Genomic DNA, 22689 nt, shown 5'->3' with positions numbered 1-22689 from the left:
CTCTGAATGAGGCAATACTAAATTCAAGGCCTGTCCATGTGTAAGTAAAGAGTGATTTGGTAATGGATAATAACCTCTGTGGAGTTATTTCATAACATAAACAGAAATTGTTGGAGAGACTCAGCAGGTCTGGAAGAATCTGTGAAAAGAAAGCAGAGTTAATGTTTCAGGTCCAGCGACCCTGACTTCAGAAATGACAAGATGAGGGTGTGAAGGGGTACAGAATGTAAGAAAAATGGTGAACAGACATAGTGCAATCAGTTTCTGAAAGTATAGAATTCATTGTTGAGACCTTGAGGCTGTGAAGTTCCCATGCAGAAGGTAAGGTGTAGCCCCTCATCAAGCTAGTATTTGTAGTTAACTCCACAGGAACTGTGGCATTATGCATAACTTGCCTTTCCTCATCTCTTCTGTCAAAATGCATCTCACCTCACTTGTTTATATTAACCTTCACTTGCCACTTACCTACCCTTTCTCCAAACCTGTCGTTGGTCGGCTGCAGTCAATTGACATAATCCTCACAGCTCCAATAGTAACATTAGCAAATGCTGAGGTTTTGTTCTGTATTCCAGTATCTAAGTTGCTTACATGTAACAAAATAAAGTGATCTTAACCCTGAAACCTGGGGACCTCATGCAATTTGTCATCTTCCATTATGCCCTTTCTTTTTTAATCTCAGCTGACACTGACAGTTCTAGTCCCTGAGCTTGTTTTGTCAGCAGCCTTTTATGTGGTTCTTCATCTCACACTTTCTTAAAAGACAAGATCTACTGCTTTCCTTCCAACAACGTTCTGCTACTTCATCAAAACATGTAATTAGTCCGATCAAGCGCAAATCTGTCTTTTACGAATCCCTGCTGACTTCGTTATTGAACTCAAACCCCTCCAGGTACCTGCTGATTCTTTTTTCCTGACTAAACATTACCAACCGTTAAGAACCTTTCTTGAATGAGGGTGTCATATTTGCCACTCTGCCACATGCCCCCTGTGTTGAAAGAAGTTTGGATAATGATCACAAACTCTTTTATCATCTCCATCCCTACTTCACTTATAGTCATCTCATCCTGGTAACTAATCCTCATGAAGCATAGCCTGCCTTTCTAATACATCCTGCCCATCAATTTTCACCCTGTCTGTCACCTCTACCATACCTCTCTCTCCACTGATATTGAATCAGCATTCTTGTCCTTAATAATTCCCATTACTATGTACTCATTAGATAGTCTTCCCCTGATGTGCACCTTCAACTATTTATCATTTCCATTGCCCTCCTTCCTTTGCTTGCTATTTACGCACTAGTAGAAGATATTTTACTTCTCCTTTTCATTATTGTGACATTCTAATCTCCCCTGATAACATGGGTCATCCACACATTGTCCCATTGTCAGTATGCACCTCCACCAAAACATATCCTCCTCCTATCCAGAATGATCATTGGGAAGGTTTTGGAAATCAGCAAAAGGACGTTGAAAGTAACCAAAAAGGCAAACAGATGTGTAATATCTGAAAATATACCTTACACTGTGTCAATGATTTGGAACCAACAATGTGCAATTACTCAATAATGACAATGAAGGCTCCGTCAATACAGCACTGACATGGTAACTTTGCCTAAACCATTGCACCAGATGACCTCAGATAAAATAATTTAAAATGTACACAAATGGTTGAAGTGAATACCAGGGCAAGAAATAAATCTGGTAAATGATAGGATCTGTCTCGTCCATTTCTGATTGATTGGCTCATTCTGGTCTTTCCACACAGATCAAGGAACGGCCCCCACAGTGATGGTTCACCCCTCCCCCACCTCAGTAAGAGAGGGGGAAATGCTGGAGTTACGCTGCCAGGTCACAGGTCAACCAGAACCCAGGATCACATGGCACAGGGCGGCTGGCTCTCTAACAGCCAATCACCAGGTAGGAGATAGCTTCCAGACTGGCCATTGTTCATGTGTTTTTCTTGTTTCCCTTTTCCATTCTTCAAATCTCTAACCATGAATGAAAAGTCAGGAGGAATCTACCACTCTGTATCTTTCTGATTGCTGAGAGTGAGTAACAGGCTGCGATTTTCCTCTTGATGCTCTAGGTACAGGGCCGTGTGCTACGCATCCTTCGTATGAGTTCAGCTGATGTCGGTGATTACATCTGCCGCGCAGACAATGTCCACGGAACACAGGAGGTCAAATTCTCCGTCTCAGTGCTTCTTTCCACCTGTATGTAACACAGCATTCTTCACATCATATGATTTGCACCATCTTTTATCCATTTTGTGCCTGTCTGCTTCACCGTTCAGCTTAGATTTTGACTGTAGTTGAGTGGCAAGTATTCTGTGAGAAGTGCTGTGTAACTGCAGTGGTCGAGCAGTTTTACAATTAAGATGGTTCTGAATGTTATGGCTAGATAGCATCAATACTGTGAGTCAGTCAACTTTTCATTAATCAGGAGAAAATACTAATGAGCATTGTACATTTTGCATATCCAATAAGGAAAGGTTAATGAGCATAAACATCAAGAAGGAAAAGAATTAGCTGGTTTTCCCTCTCTCATTGCTCCTAATGTTTCGAGAAGGTAACTGAAATTGTTAATGAGAGCTATCCAAAGGATATTGCTGCTTTGGGATTCCAGAAGATAGTTAATAAGATTCCAATGAGTGAACATTCAGAGTATGGTTAAGGCTTGTGAATTTAATGGGGGATTAGCCAGATAGGCTGAGAGCAGACTTATAGCAGATACAATAAATAGATAAAGCATCACCTTTAAACACTATCGCCCACTCCAATTAGACCCCACCACCAAGGAAACCTTCCCCTCCACACCCCTCTCTACCTTCTGCAAGGACTGTTCCCTGCACTAATCCTTGGTTTGCACCACTCACCCCACAAACCCCCTCACCAACCCCACGGTGCCTTCCCCTGCAACTGTGAAAGATGCCAAACTTGCCGGCCCACCACCCCCTCACCTCCATCTACGGCCCCAAACAGTCCTTCCAGGTCAGACAGAGGTTCACTTGCCTCTCCTCCAACCTAGTTTACTGCATCTGGTGCTCCAATGTGGTCTTCTCTGCATCGGGGAGACCAAACATAAACTTAGGAAACGGTTACCGAGCATCTCAGCCTGGCCCACAGGGGCCTACCAGACTTCCTGGTCACCACCAATTTTAATACCCCTTCCCATTCCCTTTCTGATGTAACCTTCTTTGGCCTCCTCCCATTGTCACAATGAACCACATCGCAAATTGGAGGAACAACAGCTCTTCTTCTGCCTGGCCAGCCTACAGCCCAGAGGACTCAACATTGAGTTCTCCAATTTTAAATAACCTCCCTTCCCAGCCCCTCCCTCTCCTCCCTCCCTTCCACTCCTATCAGCCACCTACTAGATTCATTCCTCCCATTGACCAACCAGGTCATACCCTCTACATGTCTTCATCTATCCCCACCTCACCTGCCTACCCCGCATCCCCTTTATCAGCAGCTCCCCCACACCCACACCCAGTCCTGAAGAAGGGTTACACCTGAAACATCGACTTCTCAACCTCCTAATGCTGCCAGACTTGCTGTGTTTGTCCAGCCTCCTGCTTGTCCTCCTTGGATTCCAGCATCTGCAGTTTTTTTGGCCTCTAAAATGTTTACGTTAGCAGTTTACAATTAATGAGATTGTGTTGATGGAGCAAGATAGGGAATACCCAGAACATTTGAGAAATTACTGGGCAAGGTTGCAGTGCTTCTGAGAGAATTAAATGGAAAATTACATGTCATTCCCTTGGCACACTGTTGGCCATGATTTCAGTAATTCAGTTCTCACGCTGTGGGATTCCTAAATTACTACTCCCCTAAACCTCTCATAACTTCACACTTTTGTTTAATCTCTCTTCAGTTCTTGTGCTTCAAGAAGAACAACCCCCATTTTCCAACCTCACTTTCCAGCTAAAGCTCCCCGTATTCCGAATAAACCTCCTCAGCGTCATCTCAAAAACCATCAGGTGCTCACGGCTTTGTGCGTGGGAAACCATGTCTCACAAACTTGAGTTTTTTGAGGAAGTACCAAAGAGGATTGATGAGGGCAGAGCAGTAGATGTGATCTATATGGACTTCAGTAAGGCGTTCGACAAGGTTCCCCATGGGAGACTGATTAGCAAGGTTAGATCTCATGGAATACAGGGAGAACTAGCCATTTGGATATAGAACTAGCTCAAAGGTAGAAGACAGAGGGTGGTGGTGGAGGGTTGTTTTTCAGACTGGAGGCCTGTGACCAGTGGAGTGCCACAAGGATTGGTGCTGAGTCCTCTACTTTTTGTCATTTACATAAATGATTTGGATGCAAGCATAAGAGGTACAGTTAGTAAGTTTGCAGATGACACCAAAATTGGCGGTGTAGTGGACAATGAAGAGGGTTACCTCAGATTACAACAGGATCTTGACCAGCTGGGCCAATGGGCTGAGAAGTGGCAGATGGAGTTTAATTCAGATAAATGTGTGGTGCTGCATTTTGGGAAAGCAAATCTTAGCAGGACTTATACACTTAATGGTAAGGTCCTACGGAGTGTTGCTGAACAAAGAGACCTTGGAGTACAGGTTCATAGCTCTTTGAAAGTGGAGTCACAGGTAGATACGATAGTGAAGTGGGTGTTTGGTATGCTTTCCTTTATTGGTCAGAGTATTGAGTACATGAGTTGGGAGGTCATGTTGCGACTGTACAGGACATTGGTTAGGCCACTGTTGGAATATTGCATACAATTCTGGTCTCCTTCCTATCGGAAAGATGTTGTGAAACTTGAAAGGGTTCAGAAAAGATTTACAAGGATGTTTCCAGGGTTGGAGGATTTGAACTATGGGGAGAGACTGAACAGGCTGGAACTGATTTCCTTAGAGCGTCGGAGGCTGAGGGGTGACCTTATAGAGGTTTACAAAATTATGAGGGGCATGGATAGGATAAATAGGCAAAGTCTTTTCCCTGGGGTGGGGGAGTCCAGAACTAGAGGGCATAGGTTTAGGCTGAGAGGGGAAAGGTATAAAAGAGATCTACAGTGCAACTTTTTCATGCAGAGGGTGGTATGTGTATGGAATGAGCTGCCAGAGAAAGTGGTGGAGGCTGGTGCAATTGCAACATTTAAGAGGCATTTGGATAGGTATATGGATAGGAAGGGTTAGAGGGATATGGGCTGGGTGCTGGCAGGTGGGACGAGATTGGGTTGGGATATCTGGTCGGCACGAACAGGTTGGATCGAAGGGTCTGTTTCCATGCTGTACATCTCTATGACTCTAACTGGACACAATATTCTAGTTGTAGGCTATTCAGCTTTTTATGAAGGTGCATTTAACATCCCTGCTACCTTTCTACTACATGCCTCTATTTATGAAGTTCATATTTTTTACTAATTCTCTGAATGTGTCCTGCTCAAGGATCGCCATTATTCAATAATCATCATGCAGCAATCCACCAGTATAGCACTGAAGTCTCACTTAGTTTACGTGTTCAACTGTGTTGTAGTTCTGAATCTTGGCCCTCTCTCTGAGGTTAGGCAGGTACCATTGAGCCAGACCAAAATTAATTCACTTTACACAAAGGCTAATGTTCACTACATTGAGCTGGATGGTCACAGATAAAAATTCAGTTGAAATATTGATACCTTTCAGAAATTATCAAAGAGAATTCTAACAAATGTGGGATTCAATATGTAACATTATCTGTAATGATCACTTCTAATCTATTTGCCTCACTCTTGTCTCCACAGCAAGAAATGCCCCCACTGTGCTGGTTCAGCCAGCCCCCACAACAGTGAGGGAGGGGGAAATGGTGCAATTACACTGTCAGGTCACAGGTCAACCACAGCCCAGGATCACATGGTACAGGGCAGCCGGCTCTCTAACAACCAATCACCAGGTAGGTGGAGCAACCCTTGAATTTCCTTTTTAATGAGGAATTATTTTACCTGTATGTGGGCAGGTTAGATTAAAGTTGCTCTGAGAGTGTCCGTTCAGCTGCCTGTGTGTGGGTCTGTAGTTAGACCTCTCTGTTCACAGTGACTCCTCACCTATCTATCACTTCCCCCTCTCTGTTCCGATTCATGTAACAACTTATCTCAGCCTTACATTTCATGACCTGTCATTATTAGCTCAGTCTAATTTCACGTAATGGGGGTCGCTTGTCAGAAAATAAGCTGAATTTGCTGTCCGAATCAGAACACAGACGAAAGCCAAGTTGTCATTGTCAGATGTACATTTGCTTTCAGTTTCTCTTCAATTTTCTCATCAAATTTCTAACCTCAGTAACAAGTGTCTGTGAGGAGTGGAACAAATCTAACTGGGGAGAGGGTGCTGAGTCCTTGTCAGATCCTGCAACAAACAAGTATCAGATGTACTTACAGATCCCTGTTCAATAAGACATTAGTATTGTAGATACCATCTACACATTCATGAGATGTGAGCATTAGTAGCAAGGCCAGCATTTGTCCCCACCCATACCTAACTTTGAAATGAATGTCTCACTTAGACACAGAATAAACCAGTTTGCTGTCCGTCTGGAGTCACATATAGATCAGGCCAAGTGAGGATGGCAGATTTCCTTCCCGAAAGGACATGAGTGAAACAGATTTTCAATGACCGTTGATATAGTCATCACAGCTTTCAAAAGCTAGTGCTTCCAAATAAACCTGTTGGACGATAACCTGGTGTTTGATTTTTAACTTAAAATATATATTTCAATTAATTATAATTCATTGAATTCAAATTTCACCACCTGACGTGGAGGTATTCAAACTCATCTCCTCAATGCATTAACCTGGGACTCTGGATTACATATGTGGGATTGACCCCAGCCTCTGCAGTTCATCTGTAATTGGTAAGCAAGCAGTGCAGAAGGTGGAGTTGAGTCTTTATTTAGGTGGCACAGTGGTTAGCACTGCTGCCTCACAGTGCCAGAGACCCGGGTTCAATTCGCACCTCAGATGACTGACTGTGTGGAGTTTGCACATTCTCCCGTGTCTGCGTGGATTTCCTCTGGGTGCTCTGGTTTCCTCCCACAATGCAAAAATGTGCAGATCAGGTGAATTGGCCATGCTAGTAGTGTTAGGTGAAGGGGTAAATGTAGGGGAATGGGTCTGGATGGTTTGCAGGTCGGTGTGGAGTTGTTGGGCCGAAGGGCCTGTTTCCACACTCTAATTTAATTGTATTAGTAAGGTTAAGAATAAACAAGGGAGGGAGCAGATTGATTGAATGCTTTGAACATTAAATGAGGTTACTAGGTCTGGCTAGTTCTTGCATCTGAATCACAAGACTCAAGTCTCTCTACAGGTTTTGAGCAGAATATATGAATTAGAAAATTAATTGGGGCTGATCTGATTGGGGTTCAGGTACTAAAATGGAGCTGAATCGCCGTTCTTCTCTTATTAGTCAATCCCTGACTGAGATACAGAATGAAATGAAACAAATAATTGTGAATGGTGGATGGGCGGCACGGTGGCACAGTGGTTAGCACTGCTGCCTCACAGCGCCAGGGACCTGGGTTCAATTCCTGCCTCAGGCGACTGACTGTGTGGAGTTTGCACATTCTCCCCGTGTCTGCGTGGGTTTCCTCCGGGTGCTCCGGTTTCTTCCCACAGTCACAAAGATGTGCGGGTCAGGTGAATTGGCCATGCTAAATTGCCCGTAGTGTTAGGTAAGGGGTATGGGTGGGTTGCGCTTTGGCGGGTCGGTGTGGACTTGTTGGGCCGAAGGGCCTGTTTCCACACTGTAAGTAATCTAATCTGAAACAAAAACAAACTGCTGGCAAAACTCGTCAGAAGAGTCACCAGACTTGAACCATTAACTGTGCCTTCTCCTCACAGATGCTGCCAGACCTCATGAGTTTCATCAGCAATTTAGGTTTTTGTTTTAAATCGTCAATAACCGTCAAAAGTTTAGGCGAGGTGAGTTTCATAGACTCATGATCCTCTGAGAGCAAACACGCTTCTCCCTGCTCATCTCCATCTTAAACAGAAGACCCCTTAATTTCACACAGCTGAGCCTCTCCCGTGAGGGTAATACTGGTGGAAGACTGCACAGTCAGAATTGTAGTTTGAAGTGAGATGTTAAGCTGAGGTCACCTCTACTTTCTTGGAAATGTAAACTATCCCACAGGTCTATTTTCCCCTTTAAGGAGCTGTCAGTTTGTTAACTTGTTTCTTGTTTACTCAAGTGTATATAAGGGGATAACTGGGACAAATGGTTTAAGATCAAGGCAAGGAATGAGCACTAACAAAATTGACGTAAAAACAGCAAGTAGTGGTGAAGCTCAGCTGTTCTAACAGCATTTGTGGAGAGTGAGGCAGACTAAATGTTTCAAGTGCATTGTAACATTTCAAGATACATCACAGTCAGATTAGACTCAAAATGTTAATGGGTGCTGCCAAATCTTCCAGGTTTCTCCAGCGTTTTCTGTTCCTAACATCTTCAACCTTTGCAGTCCTATGCTTTTCCATACTGAAAAACTGAAATATGGAAATTAGGGGAGGCACTGCCCGAGTGGTATTATCACTAGACTCTTACACCAGAGAAAGTAAGGACTGCACATACTGGAGATCAGAGTCAAAAAGTGTGGCACTGGAAAAACACAGCAGGTCAGGCAGCATCCGAGGAGCTGGAGAGTTGACGTTTTGGGCATAAGCCCTTCATCAGGAATGTGGCCAAAGCATCAACTCTCCTGCTTCTGGGATGCTGCCTGACCTTTAGATTCGATTACCTTCCAGACAGTGTGGAAACAGGCTATTTAGCTGAAGAAATCCACACCAACCCTCCAAAGACTAACTCACCCAGACCCATTTCCCTCTGACTAATGCATCCCTGAACACTATGGGCAATTTAGCATAGTCTGTCCACCTGACCTGCACGTCTTTGGATTGTGGGAGGAAACCAGAGCACCCGGGGGAAACCCTGGCAGACACGGGGAGAATGCCTCTCTGGAATTTGCACAGTCGCCCAAGGCTGGAATTGAACCCAGGTCCCTGGCGCTGGAAGGGTAAAATGCTAACCATTGAGCAACCATGCCACCTGCTGTGCTTATCCAGTGCTACGCTTTTTGACTAATCTAGAGACCCAGTAATGTTCTAGGGACTTGTCTTCAAATCCCACTATAGTAGATGGTGGAATTTGAATTCAATAAATATCTGAAATTAAGAATCTAATGAATTTCGTGAATCCATTGTTGATTGTCAGGACAAAACCTATCTGGTTCACTAATGTCTATAGAGAAGGAAACTGCCATCCTCACTGGTCTGTCCTACGTGTAACTCCCAACCCTACAGCAATGTGTTTGGCTTCTAATAATTATATTGGCAATAAATGCTTGCTCGCCAGCGATGCCCTCATATTGTGAATGAATAATTTAAAAACACTGTTAAAGAAGGATTCCTATCCATTTTGCTGCTCCACCATTTGGCATGGGATCCAACTGAAATCTGATCCTAGTTGCGCATCTCTGTTTGGTTTCAGTAGCCATTCAGTGGCTCGAAGGAATGGCATCCTAAACTGGAAAATCCTTTCAGGTCTCGATATTCATTCTTTAAGCCAAGAGTTATCCTTTGAGGTTACGAGTGAATCTCTGAATGCTGAAAGCAGCGTGGGGGAGAGTGAGTAACAGGCTGTGATTTTCCTCTTGATGCTAGGTACATGGCCGTGTGCTACGCATCCTTCGTGTGAGTCCAGCTGATGTCGGTGATTACATCTGCCGTGCGGCAAACATCTATGGAATGCGCGAGGTCAAATTCTCCGTCTCAGTCACTCCTTCCACCAGTATGTAATGCACATTCAAGTGTTTCACTTTTCAACCATCTTTGATTTTCTTTATATCTATTTGCTTTATTGTACTGGGTCAAGGATTTGTTGTATTAGACTGCAGCGATTAATGAGGTCAGCTGATCCCCACCTTCTCAAAGGCAGCTGGGGATGGGTGGTTAATAGTGGCCCAGCCAGTGACACCCACGCCCCATGAAGGAAGAATAAGGGCTCTGTAATTTCAGTGGCCTCAATACTGGAGAACAAACATTCTCTCATCAGAGTAAACATTGTGTTATCTAGTACAACACCAATGAGTTTCTTGACAATCAGTTAAAAATCACACAACACCCAGGGTACAGTCCAACAGGTTTATTTGGAAGCACTAGCTTTTGAAGCGCTGTTGCTTCATCAGGTGGTTGTGAAGCAGACCACAAGACACAGAATTTATAACAAAATTGTGATCAATTATGGTCCTGCTTCACAACCACCTGATGAAGAAGCAGCACTTAAGACACAAGTTATCATAATTTTGTTATAAATTCTGTGTCTTGTGGTCTGCTTCACAATCACCTGATGAAAAACTGTGCTTCGAAAGCTAGTGCCTCCAAATAAACCTATTGGACTATGACCTGGTGTTGTATGATGTTTAACTTTGTCCACCCTGGTCGAACATCAGCTCCTCCAAATCATCCTAGCAATCAGAATTTCTAAGAGCTTTTTTTTAAGAAGGGAGTCACTTTCTGCATTCGGGTAAAGCATCCTTTAAAAGCAGTTCATAATAATAACAGATTCTAAATCTGCACAATATGTTCATAAGCCTTTTTTTAACATGAAAATTATTAAATTATTAGGTCAGTTTTGGTCACAGTGCCTGGAGAAAGAGCCACTGAATTTCCCTCACAGTTCAATGTTTTTTATTTAAATCCGTTTGAAGGAGTTGGTGCCAGTCTTTAGTTGTGGGGAGCTCTGACATTAAATCACTGAAGAGATACTCCCCTGCCGTTCCCTTCCCTGGTAGATGCCTAACATGACAAACTGAACATAAAGGAAGGCCTCACACTCTGACCTGTGAGTGGTGTTGGCAACAGAGTCTGCTATTGATGTACCAGCGAAGGCTGAGCTATGGACCTGTTTTTACCAGAGTACACAGTCCCAAAGCAGGGATTTGTACCTTTTTAATAGTTGTGCTAGTCCAGTATATGAAGTGAAAGCTTTTGTTGAAGTAACATTCATGGTTTATTCGTCATTCTGTCCAGCATGCTGTGGAAGGCTTCTGTTTGCTACTCCCCTGTCGTCCATTATTTTTGATACTTCCATATTTTATACAGACCAATGAAACCAAGAGAAGTTTCCACTAGAGGGTCAGGTAGTAAAAAAAATGAAGATTTTCCTAAGTGCAGCAGTATACTGAATTGTACAAGGGCTTTATGATCGATCTGTTATGTCATTGGTGAAAAAGAAATTGAATTGTATTACTGTGCTGAGTACTGAGCTGCCTCCTTCCTCTTCACAACCCCCATTAACAGTGATTAACCAACAACACATGAATGGGGAGTGCTGGAAAGCAGAGAATTTGTTATAGAATCTAAGATAATTAGTGGAGGATAGGTTCACAATTATACACCAATTGATCTAATATTAAAAGGCAATAAAGTTTCTCAGTGTTTCATGAGTTCTATGTTTCAAGTCCTAATCTAAAGAATCAATTGCATAATTGTAACACCTTGAATGAAAGAAAATTCAATTGCTCCTACTCCACAAAACTCCATTTTATTTTTGAGCAGTAAATATTCTAGCGACAAGAACAGGTTAGATGCTTGGAATCCTGTGGTGAGTAGTTTACCTGGTCTGGCCTACATGTGATTCCAGAGCCACAGCAATGTGGTTGACTCTTAGCTGCCCTCTTGGCAATCAGGGGATGGGCAATAAATGCTAGCCTAACCAACAACACCTACATCATGTCAATGAATTTAGAAAATTAATGTCTTAAGGACTCACTGGGTGAATGTAGTCTGATATCTGGATGGAGGTTTGAATTCTGTTAATAAATTGTGCCTGGAGCTGGAGGACATTTATAGGACATTTGCTAAACAAGTGTTTCATACCTGTCTTCATTTTGGAGAAGGAGGATGCAGGTGGGAAGAGGGACTGTGAGGAGGTTAAGACAGCCTGAAAAAGTGGACAAATCCCCGGTCAAGGTGAGCTGTAAGGAGAGGCTGAATAGGCTGGAGGTTTTTTTTTCCTGCTTCTTCAGAAGCTGAGGGGTGACTTTGTAGAGGGTGAACAGTGAAGGTCTTTTTCCCAGGATAGAGGAGTCTAAAACGGGAGGGCATAGGTTTAAGGTCAGAGGGGAAAGCTTTAAAAGGGAGCAGAGGGGTAACTTTTTCACTCAGAGGGTGGTGTGTGTACGAAATGAGCTGCCAGAGGATGTGGTGGAGGTCGGTATAATTCCAACACTTAAAAGGCATCTGGAAGGCACTTGAATAGGAAGGGTTTAGATGGAAATGGGCCAAATGCTGGCAAATGCGACTAGATTAATTTAGGATGTCTGGTCAGACAAGTTGGGCTGAATGTCAGTTTCTATACTGTATAACTCTGACATCTGATTACCCAAAGTCCACCATTCTCAAGGCTCAAGTCAGGAGTGTGATCGAATACTCCCCACTTGCCTGGATGAGTGTAGCTCCAACAACACTTGAAGCTTGAAATCATCCAGGACAATGAACCTGCTTAATTAGCACCATTGAACTGAATTGAATGGAATTTATTGTCACATATACTGAGGTACAGTGAAAAGCTTTGTCTTGTGAGCAGTACAGGCAGATGACATAGTTAAATACATAGTATCTAATAGGTAAACAGCGGCAAAAGCAAAAACACAGGTACAGGCACAGGGACAGGAACACCACGTCCTCCAACTCCCACAGTGATCCCTTTGATCAGAGAAGCCCAGTGGAAGCAAGATTCCTTTAACAAGCACGTTCCAATCTCTGACCTCTGCAACCATAGGAACACTATCATTTGCAAGCTCCCCTCCAAGCCACTGTCCATTCTGACTTGCAAATAAATTACCGTTCCTCAGAGTGTCTGGATCAGAATCCTGCATCTCTCTCCCTAATGTAATTGTGGATTTTCTTATACCCCATGGACTGCAGCAGTTCACCACAAGCACAAATTGGGATGGCTAACAAGTGATGGCCCAGCTAGTGACGCCACATCCCCTTTACAATTGAAAATAAATCGAGCTGTTGTGTTCTATTAATGGAGAATGTGATCTGAAGGATAATCCTTCCTTGAGATTCCATAAAGTGTATGGTATGAGTTCCCAAGTGCATTTTAAAGACTTGGAGACTGAATGCTAACAACTGCAAGGCCTAGGCCACATGAAGGACTCAATAAATGAGAAGAGGGAGGGAGTTTGGTACAATGAAGCATCATATTTTGACAGGAAGATGAGTAAGAAGAGCAGGGGGGAGCACAATTGCCCAAGCTGGGGGCCAGGATGTACCCTTGTATTTTTTACAAGTACAATTTTCAATCCAGTTGCTTGCTTAAAACTCTGTCCTGGTCTTCACCCTTCCAACAGCACGAGGCACTGCCCCGACGGTCAGGATTAACCCTTCTTCTACCTCTGTCAGTGAGGGAGAAATGCTGGAGTTACACTGCCAGGTCACAGGTCAGCCCGAACCCAGGGTTACGTGGCACAAAGCAACAGGGTCACTGACAGCCAATCACCAGGTAGGTGAAAGCGATGGTACAGGTTTGGATTTTCCTCCTCTAGGGAACATACATGACATGGGTATTATTAAGTTGTGCGACCAAAGATTTAACTCATCATTGTGGTGGAAGATAATAAGGTCATCTGTCACCCACCCTAAACCCCAAACAACGCCAAGTAGTTATTCATTTTGCCCCAGTGGTTGTTGATTTTGGAGGGGGATGTTGGCAGCAGGTACCTGTTTGGTCTCATCCTGAAGTGGAACTGCCTAAGGATCTGCAATATTGAAAGGTTATTCAGAAGCACCAGAAAATCTCCTGGGCAACTATCATAATGCCATCTATCTGCAGCTGCCAGAAAGGCATTGATGAGACGGTCAATCATGTCTAGAATGGCCAGGGCAGGCTGTATGGGCTGAATGGCCTCCCCATGTGTTAACAGCCTGTGTTCCAAAGAGAGATAATTTTGCTTCTCTGGTTAAGGATCAGTAGTGCAGTGTTTACTCTGATTTTCTGCTCGGCTTTTTGCCTCGACATGATGGTAGAGGGCTGAGTGATGATGGTGACCTGCAACCTGGACGCTGTCATCCACGAGTATGCAGCAGTGCTGACCTTTTGGATGGTCCCCTTCAGCAGCTCGGAGGGATATCCTCATTGCAAGCAGTTTATGTGACACTACGTTGAGATCTGTGAGCAACTCAACCAGGATGGCAGCAGTCAGCTGGCCAAGACTCTGCCAATGGTTCTTGAACCCATCATTTTTCTTTAAACTGATCTTTCCTAATCTTGCACCACCACATCCGTGGTTGCCAAATAGAGATCACTCTTTATGTTCTTTAATAAATTCTGAATTTATTAAATTCTGGGGCGGAACGGTAGCTCAATGGTTAGCACTGCTACCTCAAACCGCTAAGGACCAGGGTTCAGTTCCAGCCTCGAGCAACTCTCTGTGTGGAGTTTGCATATTCTCCTCATGTCTCAAGATTCAGGTGTGTGTTTAATCAGAGCTTCATTTATTATGCCTGAAGGTAAAAGTCACCTCTGACTGTCCTGAATGACAACTGTGTGTTATTGTTATCAGTAAATTTGTGAACACTTAGAGTTTCCTGTTACAGTAAAGGAAATTGTAATTTTCCACTTGATGCTGCAGGTTCAGGGCAGTGTTCTACGTATCCTTCGTGTGAATCCCAATGACACCGGGGATTACATCTGCCACGCGGAAAACGTTGCCGGAACACGGGAGGTCGCATTCTCCCTCTCATTCTCTTCACCTCCGTTCAGTATGTATCTCTGCCATTCCTGTTCCCTATGTTTAATTATCTCCACCATCTCACTTTCACTTTCAAACTGTGCTATTTATGAAAACCACTACAAATGCCGGAGGAAAGATCACAGAAGCGCTTCACAGGAGGCTCCCAAGTACTGAGGATGTCACCTAGATAGGGGACGAAACGTCTGCAACACAAATTCCCAGCTCGGCGAACAGAACCACAACAATATTTATGAAAATCTTAACTGACAGATCATACAGCAGGGAAAAATGAAAGCAAACCTGGGAATAGAGGGCTACAGATTAGTGCCAATTTCATTTTGGCCTGTCTGATTGCAAAAGACCTCAAAAGGCAGCATGTTCTCAGCATGCATATGCAACAGAACGTTCTTAGTTTCATAGTAATAGAAGCAGGAGTAGGCCATTTGGCCCATCGACCCTGCTCTGCCATTCATTAAGATCATCTCAGTGTTATCTCCATAACCCTTAATTTCCCTACCATGCAAAAACCCATCCAACGGTGTCTTGAATGTATTTAATGAAGCAGTCTCTACTATTTCCTTGGGTAGAAAATTCCATAGATTCACTACTCTCTGGGAAAAAAGTTCCTCTTCATCTCTGTCCTAAATCTATTCCCCTAATCTTAAGGCCATGTCCCCTCGTCCTAGTCTCACCCACCAATGTAAACAACTTGCCTTCCTCTATCTTATCCATCCCTTTTATAATTGTATATATTTCTCTATGATTCCCTCTCATTCTTCTAAATTCTAGTGAGTACAGTCCCAGCTGACTCAACCTCTCCTCATCTTCAGAATTAACCTGGTGAACCTCCTTTGCACCGCCTCCAAAGCCAGTGTATCCTTCCTCAATAAGGAGACTAGAACTGCGCACAATACTCCACGTGCGGCCTCGCTAACACCTTGTACAATTGCAGCAGAACCTCCCTACTCTTAAATTCGATAACTCTAGCAATGAAAGCCGATATTCTGTGTGCCTTCCTGATTCCCTGTTGTACCTGAAAATCAACTTTTAGTGATTCATGTACCAACACTCCTAAGTCCCTCTACACAACAGCATGCTTCAATCTTCCAGCATTTACATAATACTCTGATCTATTATTTTCACTTCCAAAGTGGATAATCTCACATTTACCAACATTGTTTTCCTTCTGCCAGACCCTTGCCCACTCATTTAACCTATCTAAATCTCTCCGCAGACACTCCACATCCTCTGCTCAGTTTGCCTTTCCACTCAACTTAGTGTCATCAGCAAACTTGGATACATTACACTTGGTCTCCTCTTCCAAATCATTTATCTATATCGCAAACCGTTGCGGGCCCTGTAACACCTTGCTCATCACTGATCTCCAACTAGAGAAAGACCCATTTATCCCAACTGTCTGCTTTCTGTTGGTTAACTAGTCCTCTATCTGTGCTCGTACATTCCCCACAACTTCATGCATTCTCACCTTATAAATGAGTCTTTTATACAGCACCTTATTGAATGCTTTCTGGAAATCCAAGTATACAACATCCACTTGTTCCCTTCCAACCACTTCGCTTCATACATCCTCAAAGAACTCCAGTAAGTTTGTCAAACATGACCTTCCCTTCCTGAGTCCATGCTGCATCTGCATGATGAAACCTTTTCCATCCAGATGTCTCATTATTTCTTCTTTAATAGTAGCCTCCAGCATTTTCCAGACTACAGATGTTAAGCTAACTGGCCTAGAGTTACCTGCCTTCTGCCTAAACACTTTGTTTATAACCACAACATGACATTCACTGTCTTTCAGTCTGCTGAGAGTCCAGGGAAGTTTGGTAACTAACAGCATAACTTCCACCATTTCTTTCAGCACACCGGGATGCATTCCTTCAGGACCAAGGGACTTATCTACCTTTAGACCCTCAAGTTTGCTCAACACTACCCCTTTAGTGATAATAGCAGAATTTGAGGTCCTCAGCTCCCATTGCATCCTTAACATAATTTTTTGGAAAGTTAGGCACATCATCCACTATGAAGACTGACATAAAATAGCTATTCAAGACCTCGGCCATTTCAGCATTATCCAATATTAATTCCTCTTTCTCATCCTGCAAAGGGCCTGCCCCCACTTTAGCCACCCTTTTTCTGTTTTATATATTTATAAAAACTTTTCCTACCTGTTTCTATATTCTCTGCTGATTTGCATTCATAATCTATCTTTCCCTTCTTTATCGTTTGCTTCATATTCTTTGTTACTGTTGGAAGTTTTCCCAATCTTCCTGTTTCCCACTACTCTTGGCTACCTTGTAACTCTGAGTTTTTAATTAGATGCCTTCCTTTATTTCCTTGGTTATCCAAAGCTGGCTCTTCCTGCCCATGCTTTCCTTGTTTTTGACTGGAATATACCTACCTTAAACTCTGTGGAAAACCTCTTTGAAAGACCCACACTGTTCTGCAATCGTTCCACCATTTAACTTGTGTTCCCAGTCTAATTTAGCCAACTCCTTCCTCATCCCATTATAGTCTCCCATGTTGAAGCATGAAACCTCCCCCCACCCCCAGTTTTAGATGATGCAATTTAATTCTCCACTTGTATCCAAAATTCGACCATACTGTGATCACTCTTTCCAAGAGGATCCTTAATTATGAGATCATTAATTTTACTTGTGCAGCACAGATCTAAGATTGCATGCTCCCTTGTAGGTTTGGTAACATACTGTTCAAGAAAATTATCACGGATGAGTTCAAGACTGCCTCTACTGACTTAATCCAGCCAATCAATGTGCATGTTAAAATCTTCCATAACTCCTGCCATTCCATTCTTACATTCATCAGATGTTTATTGATTGATCACCTGTGCCATTGTAGCAATATTATTGGGTGGCCTGTAGACTACTCCCATCAGTGACTTCTTCCCCTTACTATTCTTGATCTCCACCCAAATAGATTCAACAATTTTATCCTTCGATCCTACATCATTCCCTCTCATCCTAATCTCATCCTTAATTAAGAGTGCTGTCCTTCCTAATCACCTGATACTCTTGGATATTTAATTCCCAGTCATCACCACCCTACAACCACATTTCTGTAATGGTAACTAAATCATATCCTTTTCTACTAATTTACCCAACAAGTTCATCCACTTTGTTTTGAATACTGCAGGTATTCGGATAAAGTGCCCTTAAACTCATTGTCTGTTTAGAATCTAGTAAAATCCCTGTCTTTTGCATATGATTCTGTCGCCTAATTTTACTTTTTCCTATTCTAACTTTTGTTCTGGTCTTTGCATTGTTACCTTCTGCCTTTCTGCTGGGACTCCCACCCTCTTGCCATTTTAGTCTACCCCTCCTCACAGTATCTCTACTTGTTACATCTACCTGTACACTGACTGCTGCATCTTTTGACTTGATGCTCTGGTTCCCACCCAACTGCCAACCTAGTTTAAAGCTTCCCCAACAACTGTAGAAAACCTGTCCGCAAGGATATTGGTCCCCCTCAAGTTCAGATGTAACCCGTCCCTTTTGTACAGGTCATACCTTCCCCAGAAGAGAACCCAATGATCCACAAATCTGAAACCCTGCCTCCTGCACCAACTCTTAAGCTATACATTTGTCTGACAGATCTTCCCATACTTGTCCTCACTAGTGCTTGACATTGGCAGCAGCCCAGAGTTTACTCCTCTTGAGGTCCTTCTTTTAGCTTCCTTCCTAACTCCCTAAATTCATTTTTCAGGTTTTCACCTGTCTGAGAGAGTTCCAAGGTCATTTATTCAATAGTAGTTGTCAGGTAGCAGCTATGATTTGAGCTGTACGCCATGATTTTACACAATCTATCATTGGCTGACTCTTGCATTGACATTGTCCAATGTGAGAGTTAGCCAATGACGGCATCTTTTGTGCCCACGTTTGGCTCCATCTTATTCAACTGTTTTCTGATCTCATCCTCTCCACAGCACGTGAAGGTGCACCAATCGTGCGAGTTCAACCCCGCCCCATCTCAGTAACCGAGGGGCAAATGTTGGAGTTACACTGCCAGGTCACAGGTCAACCTGAACCCATGATCACATGGTACAAGGCAGATGGTTATCTAACGGACAATCACCAGGTCGGTAATTGTGGTGGTAGAACAATGCATTTTCTGGGTCATTTTACATAGCTATTATGTAATGGAAGCTTGTATTGGAACAGGTTGTCAGATAATTTTTAACTTCTATATTTAACTTTTAACTTTGTTCGTTCTTTCTACCTTGTTGTTAAGATCCTGTACTTAGATACTTGTACCGAAGATGGAGCCTTGCGTGATGACAGTATACACTTTTCACTGTACTCCTGTACTTTTTTACTTGCGTATACATGACAATATAATCAAAATAATAATTAATCCAGGTGTAATCTAACTCAGTAAATGTAACTGCCCTCAGTTTTCCCAGAATCCACCTCACTGCCTTATTTTCCCATCTGTGACCAGTTGTCTGTTGCCTTGCTAGCTATGACCTGCGACATCTGGTTTTGAAATAATTCTGAGGGAATTCCAGAACATGAGTCAGTTTGTGAGAAGAATGTTTGACTGATGGGATGCAAACCCTTCAAGGAGCTAGGTCCAGTTGGCCCTCACACTTAGAATAGTTGCGTCTTACACAAGCTCAACTACATTCTGGGATTTGGAGATGCCAGTGTTGAACTGGGGTGAACAAAGTTAAAAATCACACTACACGAGGCTATAGTCCAACAGGTTCAATTGGAAGCACTTGCTTTCGGAGCGCTGCTCCTTCATCAGGTGGTTGTGGAGTACACAATTGTAAGACACAGAATATATAGTAAAAGTTTACAGTGTGATGTAACTGAAATTATACATTTAAATATACCTTGATTGTTTGTTGAGTCTCTCATCTGTTTGAATGACCACGATAGTTTCACTTCTTTCATATGTAAATCACAAAACTTTTTTAAAAAGTTACATTCTCTCAGCAAGATGTCACCATCTAGACCCCCCCAAGAGTCAGAATGGAAATTGAGAAACAAACTTGTAAGGAGATCTCAGCTATCTGTAAGAATAATAGGGTGTTGATGGTAGGGGATTTTAACTTTCCAAACATCGACTGGGACTGCCATAGTGTTGAAGGTTAGATGGAGAGGAATTTCTTAAGTGTGTACAAGACAATTTTCTGATTCAGTATGTGGATGTACATACTGGAGAAGTTGCAAAACTTGACCTACTCTTGGGAAATAAGGCAGGGCAGGTGACTGAGGTGTCAGTGGGGGAGCACTTTGGGGCCAGCAACCATAATTCTATTCGTTTTAAAATAGTGATGGAAAAGGATAGACCAGATCTAAAAGTTGAAGTTCTAAATTGGAGAAAGGCCAATTTTGAGGGTATTAGGCAAGAACTTTCAACATCTGATTGGAAGCAGATGTTCGCAGGTAAAGGGCTGGCTGGAAAATGGGAGGCCTTCAGAAATGAGATAACTAGAATCCAGAGAAAGTATCTTCCTATCAGGGTGAAAGGGAAGGTGGTAGGTACAGGAACTGCTGGATGACTAAAGAAATTGAGGATTGGTTAAGAAAAAGAAGGAAGCATATGTCAGGTACAGACAGGATAGATCGACTGAATCCTTAGAAGAGTATAAAGGAAGTAGGAGTATACTCAAGAGGGAAATCAGGAGGGCAAAATGGGGACATGAGATAGCTTTGACAAATAGAATTAAGGAGAATCCAAAGGGTTTTTACAAATATATTAAGGATAAAAGGGTAACTAGGGAGAGAATAGGGCCCCTCAAAGATCAGCAAGGCGGCCTTTGTGTGGAGCCACAGAAAATGGGGAAGATACTAAATGAATATTTTGCATCAGTATTTACTGTGGAAAAGGATATGGAAGATATAGACTGCAGGGTGACATCTTGCAAAATGTCCAGATTATCGAGGAGGAAGTGCTGGATGTCTTGAAATGGTTAAAGGTGGATAAATCCCAAGGACCTGATCAGGTGTACCCGAGAACTCTGTGGGAAGCTAGAGAAGTGGTGGGCCTCTTGCTGAGATATTTGTATCAATAGTCACAGGTGAGGTGCTAGAAAACTAGAGGTTGGCTAATGTGCCACTGTTTAAGAAGGGCGGTAAAGACAAGCCAGGGAACTATCGACCAGTGAGCCTGACCTCAGTGCTGGGCATGTTGTTGGAGAGAATCCTGAGGGACAGAATGTACATGTATTTGGAAAAGCAAGGACTGATTCGGGATAGACAACATGGCTTTGTGCATGGGAAATCATGTCTCACAAACTTGATTGAGTTTTTTGAAGAAGTAACAAGAAGATTAATGAGGGCAGAACAGTAGATGTGATCTATGTGAACTTCAGTAAGGCATCTGACAAGGTTCCCCATGGGAGACTGATTAGCAAGGTTAGATCTCATAGAATACAGGGGGAAGTAGCCATTTGGATACAGAACTGGCTTAAAGGTAGAAGACAGAGGGTGGTGGCGGAGGGTTGTTTTTCAGACTGGAGGCCTGTGACCAGTGGCGTGCCACAAGGATCAGTGCTGGGTCCTCTACGTTTTGTCATTTACGTAAATGATTTGGATGTGAGCATAAGAGGTACAGTTAGTAAGTTTGCAGATGACACCAAAATTTGAGGTGAAGTGGACAGTGAAGAAGGTTACCTCAGATTACAACAGGATCTGAACCAGATGGGCCAATGGGCTGAGAAGTGGCAGATGGAGTTTAATTCAGATAAATGCGAGGTGCTGCATTTTGGGAAAGCAAATCTTAGCAAGACTTATACACTTAATGGTAAGGTCCTAGGGAGTGTTGCTGAACAAAGAGACCTTTGGAGTGTAGGTTCATAGCTCTTTGAAAGTGGAGTCGCAGGTAGATAGAATAGTGAAGAATGCGTTTGGTTTGCTTTCCTTTATTGGTCAGAGTATTGAGTACAAGAGTTAGGAGGTCATGTTGCGGCTGTGCAGGACATTGGTTAGGCCACTTTTAGAATATTCCGTGCAATTCTGGTCTCCCTCCTATTGGAAGGATGTGGTGAAGCTTGAAAGGCTTCAGAAAAGATTTATAAGGATGTTGCCAGGGTTGGAGGATTTGAGCTACAGGGAGAGGCTGAACAGGCAGGGGCTGTTTTCCCTGGAGTGTCGGAGGCTGAGAGGTGACCTTATAGAGATTTAAAAATTATGAGGGGCATGGATAGGATAAATAGACAAAGTCTTTTCCCTGGGGTCGGGGAGTCCAGAACTAGAGGGCATGGGTTTAGGGTGAGAGGAGAAAGATATAAAAGAGACCTAAGGGGCAACTTTTTCACACAGAGGGTGGTACATGTATGGAATGAGCTGCCAGAGGATGTGGTGGAGGCTGGTACAATTGCAACATTTAAGAGGCATTTGGATGGATATATGAATAGGGAAGGTTTGGAGGGGTATGGGCCAGGTGCTGGCAGGGACTAGATTGAGTTGGGATATCTGGTCGGCATGGACAGGTTGGACCGAAGTGTCTGTTTCCATGCTGTACATCTTTATGACTCTATATTATATATATTATTTATCTCTCTCTCTCTCTCTCTCTCTCTCTCTCTCTATATATATATATATATATATATATATATATAAATAAAAACAACATATGATCTGACATTGCTGACTCAGGTCCTGCTAGCAAGGGCCTTATTTCCTCTTTCTCATTCATGGCGCTTTTCCTCAATTCTCTCCCTTAAGTGCATTTGGAGGAGCTGGTGTTGGACTGGTGTGGACAACTTAAAATCACAAAACACCAGGTTGTAATCCAACAAGTTTATGTGGAGGCACAAGCTTTCAGAGCACAGCTCCTTCATCAGGTGGTTGTGGAGAATAAGACAATAAGACACAGAATTTATAGCTAAACGATTACCGTATCATGGTGAGCTGGTACATCCTGCATTTAAACATTTCTGCTTTATTTTCTAGCCAGTATGTATATTTTTGAACTAAAAATACAGCATTTG

The 22689-nt window shown here is 43.0% G+C and overlaps 1 protein-coding gene across 4 annotated transcripts in view; it reads left to right on the top strand.

Moving 5' to 3' along the window:
• Positions 1–22689, top strand: part of hspg2 (heparan sulfate proteoglycan 2) — a 530364-nt gene that overhangs the window by 412616 nt on the left and 95059 nt on the right. For all 4 annotated transcript variants that reach the window (XM_060851818.1, XM_060851817.1, XM_060851815.1 and 1 more), the window contains 7 exons: positions 1765–1916; positions 2086–2212; positions 5731–5879; positions 9637–9763; positions 13335–13486; positions 14616–14745; positions 18673–18824. In XM_060851818.1, coding sequence (XP_060707801.1) covers positions 1765–1916; positions 2086–2212; positions 5731–5879; positions 9637–9763; positions 13335–13486; positions 14616–14745; positions 18673–18824 — 989 coding nt within the window. The remainder of the gene's footprint in view (positions 1–1764; positions 1917–2085; positions 2213–5730; positions 5880–9636; positions 9764–13334; positions 13487–14615; positions 14746–18672; positions 18825–22689) is intronic.

The sequence above is a fragment of the Hemiscyllium ocellatum genome, chromosome 37, assembly GCF_020745735.1.
Source record: "Hemiscyllium ocellatum isolate sHemOce1 chromosome 37, sHemOce1.pat.X.cur, whole genome shotgun sequence".
Taxonomy (NCBI): Eukaryota; Metazoa; Chordata; class Chondrichthyes; order Orectolobiformes; family Hemiscylliidae; genus Hemiscyllium; species Hemiscyllium ocellatum.
Note: the sequence above shows the minus strand (reverse complement) of the source record. Positions and strands in the feature narration are given on the sequence as shown.